At 30.7% G+C, this 8087-nt stretch overlaps 2 protein-coding genes across 2 annotated transcripts; both read left to right on the forward strand.

Moving 5' to 3' along the window:
* The first annotated feature begins 607 nt into the window (after window positions 1–607).
* Window positions 608–1177, forward strand: LOC114758545 (RING-H2 finger protein ATL14-like). Its single transcript, XM_028947594.1, has one exon. The coding sequence runs from the start codon at window positions 634–636 to the stop codon at window positions 1129–1131; it is 498 nt and encodes a 165-aa protein (XP_028803427.1). The 5' UTR covers window positions 608–633; the 3' UTR covers window positions 1132–1177.
* A 2551-nt stretch (window positions 1178–3728) lies between these two features.
* On the forward strand, window positions 3729–4295 carry LOC114758559 (RING-H2 finger protein ATL14-like). Its single transcript, XM_028947612.1, has 2 exons — window positions 3729–4168; window positions 4286–4295. The coding sequence occupies exons 1-2, from the start codon at window positions 3729–3731 to the stop codon at window positions 4293–4295; spliced, it is 450 nt and encodes a 149-aa protein (XP_028803445.1).
* Window positions 4296–8087: the final 3792 nt, after the last annotated feature.

Below are 8087 nucleotides of genomic sequence, written 5' to 3' on the forward strand. Positions count from 1 at the left end.
AACAATGGACCTCATATAATATTGTACGGATTTGGGTGTCAGCTGCCCATCTCAGGTACTCTTTAATTTTTTCCTACTTTTCAAATGTTTTTTTTCTTTCGTTTTATCATTAGATTTTGCAAAAAAATAAGTGAAATTTAATTTTAATATCTCATGAGTAAAAATAGTGTTGTTTTCAATCTTTATGCTTTATTTAAAACCAAAAAGCACTTCGAAATTGGTGTAGTTTGCTTGATAAAAATGGAAAGGACCTCATATAATTATATAAATTTATTTATTTTCAAACACTGATAAAATAAAAAAATAAAATAGAAAGAATCCACATAAAGCTAACTGTGATGATTCGCTCACTCGCATCACCAAATTAACCAATATTCTTATTCATATTGGATGAATCTTATTTGGGTACATATGAACCACACAATCCTGTCTCACTACTGAAAGTGGAGTCATTATCCAGAGAGCCAGCGACACTGATATTACTATGGTGATGGTCTAGATCAGATGAATCTGAGATGCTCAGAAACACTATCGTTCCATAGATAAATACAGGCCTTTAACAAGAATTCCAACTACTTCATCATCATCAAATTCATTCAAAGCCACAAGTTCATCAAACCCCAAAGATCGAACATGGCCGCCACCACTCTTGCAATAATCTCCAGATTTTGTATCCAACTATTCAGCATGCTCTTCAACTACCTCAAGCTAGCTTCTTCCCGTTTCAAATGGGTTTTAGATTTCCTTCTCTACCAACCATTTTACAGCCTTCGTGTTCATCATCATCATCAGCCGCTTCAGGAGTTTCAGATCCTTTCAGAAGAGCAGGTGCAGATATGGCGTCATTGTGAAGAAAAAGGAGAAGAAGAACAAGTGGATTGTGCAGTGTGTCTGAGCAAGATTGGTGAAGGAGATGAAGTTAGGGTTCTGAGATGTGAACATGTTTTCCATAGAGATTGTTTGAATCAATGGGTTGGATTCAGGAACTTCACTTGTCCTCTTTGTAGGGACTTTCTGGGTTCTGGGATTAGGTCTGTGAATTGCGAGGGAGGAGAAGCAAATTTGCTTTTCTTTAAGTTTTCTTCTTTCTCTGATAATTATTCTGAGCGAGACAACTGGTGGCTGCGGTGAGTCATCCCATATATAGCGATGGCATCAGCATGAATGTAATCTTGAATTTACAAATCTTTCAGAATAATTTTCAAATACAAATTCACACTACATCCAAATATATATATACATACATATATATATATATATAAAATTCAATATCCCATGTTAAAACATACAGAAAAGTCCTCATCTCACAAGATATGTCTCACTATGTTGTTTATTGGACCTCAGAGGATATGAATTCAATGGTTGTTAATGTTTCAACTTTTTTGTTTTTAGCAGCAATATAGTTTTTTGTTGTTGTTGTGATACGTGTTTGACATTGACTAGTCCACAGCAACATTATTTTTTCAAAAGGAATTGACTTAACTAAACAATACAGTTTTTTTGGATAATATCATTGTTAATCCCTGTAGTTATATATACGTATATATGTTTTTGGCAAATAGTCCATATACTCACTCTTAATGAGTTTTGGTTTTGCGGTTCATACTTAAAGTGACCAAGTCCTTATAAAATTATGGGGACCAAAAACAATTATTTGAAACTACACAAACTGAAATCATAGTTGAATCAAAGACCAATATAATAATGATATTTACCCTAATTTTGTCGATCATGACTCTGCATTGATGAATTCAGGTATACGTACCATCATATATGTCCCTATCACTTGTGGCCATTATTATGTGATACTTTTTATTTGGACATATATAGTGAGGTGCTTAATTAGATTCCTAAAATGCAAGAGAATAATACTATTGCTTATACTTAATATAAGAGTTAATTAGAAGTTTGAATTTGGTTCTAAGAATAAGATCTCAATCCATTTTATTTTCTATCTTTTTTTTTTTAAATATCCCTATTGATTGTAAAGGATTCCCACAACAGGAAATTCTAATCATTTATGCACATAGTTAAAGATGATAGGTTAAGGAGACCAATACACATTTTTCACAAACAATCAATTTAACTAATTTTTTTCGTATCTTCAAATTATTTATCTAGCTTTTATACTAAGGCTTTGTTTGGTTGGAGGGTTGTTGAGGTGAGGGGAGGGGAGGGGAGGGGATAAGTGTGTTTGGTTGGGAAAAATAGAGGGGAGGGGAGGCAAGAAATTTGTCTTTTAGTGCTCCCTCCCCTCCCCATGCTCCCCTCCAAATTTGGGGTTTTTTGGAGGGGAGAGAAATATTATGTGTAATATTGACCAAACTACCCATACTAATTTTTTAATATTCTAAGTTTGTCCATCTTATTAAAAATCTTTTTTCACTTCTTTCTCTTTTTAGCCACTAATAATATTTGATAATAATAATATAATTATATAATTATATAATATATACATATCATATGTATTAATATATACATATCATAACATGTGTGTATTATAATTATATATTATATCGTGTGTGTATTAAAAAAATAAATTAGTCTAAATATAGAGATAAGGGTATATTTGTCAATTTATAATTACCTCCCCTCCCCTCCCTTTATGAACCAAACAAGAAATCTCCCTTCCCTTCCCCTTCCCTCCAACCAAACAAAACCATGACCTCCCTTCCCCTCCCCTCCCCTCCCCTTCCTTCAATTAACCTCCCCTCCCCTCCTTTCCATTGAACCAAACAAAGCCTAAGAATTAAAGGAAGTAATAAATTGAAGTTGTAATTTTACATTTTTAGTTTATTTGTTTAGGTAAAGCTATAATAAACTGCACTACTGCTCTTAACTTGACCATGAATTGTGCTTTCATAAACTTACTGTAAAACATGTTAGTGAAGGTAGGTATTATAACTGTTTTATCCATTATGCTTTTTAGTTGCATTAAAGGCAGACCACGCATGAATGTGTTCAAGTTGAAAAAAAGGCCATAAAAGGAGGGGAAAAAGACTCAAAGGTGCTTAGTCCTAGCGATGGATCAACTAGATTACAAAGTGGGCGAATTAAGGTCAGATTCTATCATATTAGAAAAGACCCTTAGGTAAAAGCATTATGATCATAAAGCCTTGATCCAAAATAGTTGCTTGTTCGGATATCTGGTATTAATATTCAGAAAAAAATGCTAGATACTGGGTGGCTCAAAGATTATATTAAAAAAAAGGGGAAAAGACACATTAAACCGACAATAGCATATCTAAATGTAGATTTGTTTTACGTCGTCTTTAATTATAGATTGTGACCTGTCGATTTTTTTTTTTTTGCTTTTATCTTTTGTCAATGAATCTCACGTTTAAATCAACTCGCAATGAATCTCATATATATGTGCACGTTTATGTCCTTTACAAAATTGATTGAAAAAATTAACAGAAAGAATTCGCGTAGAGCTAACTGCTGCTTCACTCACATCACGAAATTAATCAATCAATGGATGAATTTTATTAAAATTTATATGAGCCACACAATCCTATCCACACACACAAATTAAAGACAATATATTCAGAAAGCGACACTAATATGATTAATTTGGTGAAATGTTTTGAATGTCAGTAACAATATTTATCATAAATACAGGCTTTTAACATGAATTCCAAGCTCACCATCATCATCATCAAATTCACACAAAGCCACAAGTTCTTCAAACCCAAGTAATCTCCAGATTTTCTATTCTACTTTTCATGATGCTCTTCAACTATCTCAACCTCGCTTACTCCCATTTCAAATGGGTTTTAGAGTTCCTTCTCTACCAACCATTTTACAGCCTCCGTCTTCATCATCATCAACCTCTTCAAGATCAGTTTCATATATTTACAGAAGAAGAAGTAGAGAGATGGCGTCCTTGTGAAGGAGGAGAAGGAGAAGGAGAAGTGGATTGTGCAGTGTGTCTGAGCAAGATCGGTGAAGGAGATGAAGTTAGAGTTCTGAGATGTGAACATGCTTTCCATAGAAACTGTTTGAATCAATGGGTTGCATTCAGGAACTTCACTTGTCCTCTTTGTAGGGATTTTCTGGGTTCTGGGATTAGGAATGTTGTTCATGATGATGGAGGAGGAACACATGTGATTTTCTTTAAGTTTTCTTCGTTCTCTGGTAATTCTGAACGTGACAACTGGTGGCTAAGGTGAGTCATGGGATCGATAAAAAAAAAAAACAAGAAGAAAAAAGAGCATTGATCAACATGAACTAGTAATGATTCTCGAGTAATTCTATCTAACTATTTGGGGCCTATTTGTGGCAGTTCATCGTAGTATTATCATATCATGCTAGCTGTGCCAATATAGAATCCCATGTGTAATATTCCCTCTTATCTTAAATATAAGAGTTAGATAATTTTTTTTGGGTGTAATTCAAAATATCCTTAAGCTACTCTAGACTTAAGACTAATTTTTGTTGAGCTGAAAGCATTAAGGTTGAAGCCCTCTCAATAAGTACACTTCTTGATATGTAAACTTGTGTTATGCTCTTTACGAAGTGTGAGACCGATTATCATATCAAGCAGTAGCTTGTTGGTTAAGAGTTAGATAATTAATTTAGCAAAATTAATAAAATTAACTAAGTTAGTAATATGTATGTGTTAGTTTTTCTATAATACCCCTATTATAATAGGAAAAGTTGTATTTAATGAATAAAATATATTTAAATTAGAAATCAAAATTTTTGAATCAAATAACATTACATAATTAATCAGATGATATACTCTACACAATTTATGTAAATATAAAATAAAAAAATAATATTAAAGAATGAAAACATTGTAAAAAACTATGTTAAAAAATTATTTTTATTTAAAAGAGCATTAAAAATAAGTAACTAAAAACTACTCTCTCCGTTCCTTATTATAAGAGACATTTGATGCTTATAGCATGTTCCTATATATAAGAGACACTTAAAAGTTGTCTCTACTTTTTTGTGTTGATTTCCTATTTTACCCATATTTATTGTCTCCAACTCACACTCTCTCTCTTTCCCACTTCTTTTTCTTTTAATAATTTACCATTGTTCTTTCTCCTTATTAATGAGGGTATTTTTGGAAAAAAAATTATACTTTTTACACATTGATTGTTCTTAACTAATTTTAACTGTTCTTTTGATCAACGTAATTCGATTATTTGTCTCTTATAATAAGGAACGGAGGGAGTAGTTGGGAAGCACAAAGAATATACAGAGAGAAGTATAAAAATAACATAAATATATGGGCCAAAATATCTTTTGATTCTAAAAAACTACTTTTTCATAAGTCATAAATAAGTAGTGTTTTTGCAATCATACTTGAAAGAATAACTTTTGGCCTATAAGCAAGATTGACCAAAAGTCAATCCAAACACCCCACAAAATGCCAAACGTTTTCATCCACACAAACGTGGATCCAAACAGAGCCTAGGTCTGTTCATGGCGAGGGAGGAGAAGCAAATTTGCTTATCTTTAAGTTTTCTTCTTTCTCTGATGATTATTCTGAACGAGACAACTGGTGGCTACGATAAGTCATGGGATATAAACAAAGAGCATCAACTGGAACTAACAAAATAATGATTATGATTCTCATTAAATTATATATGTTGATTTTTTTCATAGGTTTTATGAAAATGATTTATAAATATGAACATGAAAAAAAAAACATATAGAAACTAACTTATAAATGAAAATGGGGTAGATAAACCAAGAAGCCTTAATTAAAACGAGCAAAATGGTTGCATTGGCCCCGTTTATTTTTTGGCGTAATTATTCATATCAAACAAAATCTTCACTGCCCACTTCACCACCAAAAAAAAAAAAAACTTGTGGCTCCTTTGGCTGTTGGAAAAGATAATGGAATAAAATGAAATGGGATGATAGAAAATTAAATGGGTTTAAAATGATAATCACCATATATTTATATATTGGTAAGAGGGCAATGAAGTGATAGAAAGATGAGAATAATAATTGTGATACATGAAGTTATGAATCCAGATTATTAACTATTAAAAAAGTGATGATTACATGAAAGGACCTTGCCTTGACTTATTAAAACGTAGAAGCCGCTTGGCTTAATTGACATCAATCACTTCCTTAAATTTTGATATAAGAAAGAAGTTGTAAGTTCCACTCTCCCGTGAAAGATGAAAAAAATCATGAAATATTGGAACAAAAAGAAAAGCTTAAATATCTTAAAAGTATTTGTGAAAGAGCTCACAATATTTGAAAGTTTTTTTTCTTACTCTTACATGCTCTTAACGTTTATTTTTGTAGCAAAAATATTTTGGTCATTATCCGCGGTTAAGTTTGACTGTTAATTTAATAGTCAAACTTTAACCGCAGATAAAGGTTCATGACAGAAATACTATAAAATAAAACTTTGAAGGCATATAAGAGTCCAAAAAAATTTTAGGTGTTGGGTGCTTCTTTGTAGATAGGTTAAACTATATATTTGGTCATTTAACTTTATGTAAGGTTTTAGTTTAGTCTTTTAACTTTAAAAAATATACTTTTAGTCCTTTAACTCTAAAATTATTAGTCTTAAATAATGATTTTTTGTGATAATCATGATTTTTTTGAAAATTAAACTTAATATTATAGCATTTAGTAATGTTTTATCAATATTTAAGAGCTCATTATCATTGTTTTTTGCTAACGGTTCTCGGGTTAAAGGACTAAAATTTACTTTTTAAAATTAAAGGACCAAAACGAAACCCTTTATAAAATTAAAGGACCAAAAGTATACTTTAGCCTTGTAGATATTTTCTGAGTATTTAAATGCCTTATCTCTAAAAAAATTCTTATATTAGACTAATAATTGCTGTGAAAAAGAACTAATTTTAGAGATCTTAAAGAGTTAAAACAAACATTTAAGTTATTCAAGTTATATAAAATTAAAAAGAAAATAGAAAATTCGGGATTCCACGTCAAACTATTTTATACCAGATGGTCTTGAATTTTCAAATTATTCAAAATAATTTTAAGAAAAGATCAAACCATATAAGAAAGCATTAAAAATTCAACGCCTTATGTTGGACTTTTCCAGAAAAGGACTTCGCAAGATGCGAATTCAATGGCTGTTAAATGTTCTCGAGGACGCATGTTCCCCAGTGACCAAATCCCCAACAATATTTTAATGAATAAGGAGATTTATGTAATTTCACCTCCCCAACAACTTTTAAATGACCTAGTCGAAAGGGAGACTAAGAAGTGTCGTTTTCTTTTCTTTTCTTTTCTTTTTGTTTTTAACTTTTGCAAAGGAGATTTATGTAATTTCACAGCTCGCATTGGACTTGACTTTTTCACGTGTTCGGGTTCAAACCAAAGAATTAATGCAATATTAAATTAGTTGAAAAAATGTTAGGATTAAAAGTAATATTTTCTAAAATTATGAGGACTCAATAATTATACTTTTCTTTGACGTCATATTAAGTGAAGAAAACAATTTAGATTCAAAATTTTAAATAAAATTGAAAGGATTAAAAACTTGAAAAGTCTTCATGATAATTATAAGATTATTTTTTATCTCACTAATTATAACATTATCTACATATTATCACCGGGCAAAAAAACAAAGCCGCAAGTTGTTCCATTCTGTGGAAGGAAAACTCACATTTAGACTCGAGCCTCTTCCTTTTAATATATTGGACCTTTTAATCCATTTTTGAAATCAAATAGTATAAATTTTGGATAATATGTCTTACTATCATCTAGACTAGTTTAATATAAAAGAAAAATATATGAAGATGAAATATAAAACTTCTCATGAATTGTAATAGGAAAAAACATTTTAGAGATACCTACATTTTTTTTTCAATTTTCAATTTGATACCTATTTTTTTAATTAAATATTTAATTTTGTTCTATTACCATCGTTCACCCTTACATAAAAATTGAAAACACTAATAGAATAAAGTTACTAGAGTTAATGTTGCTAAAAAAAAAAATTAAATGATTTAATTAAAAAAACACGTGTAATAAATTAAAAATTTGAAAAAAAAAAAGTATAAGTACCTCCCATATATTTTTCCATTGTCATATGATCTACATATATGTTGAGGAATAACATTACCTACTTCAATTACCAC

The sequence above is a fragment of the Neltuma alba genome, unplaced genomic scaffold (assembly GCF_004799145.2).
Source record: "Neltuma alba isolate B1F8T4 unplaced genomic scaffold, ASM479914v2 tig00010736_pilon, whole genome shotgun sequence".
NCBI lineage: Eukaryota > Viridiplantae > Streptophyta > Magnoliopsida > Fabales > Fabaceae > Neltuma > Neltuma alba.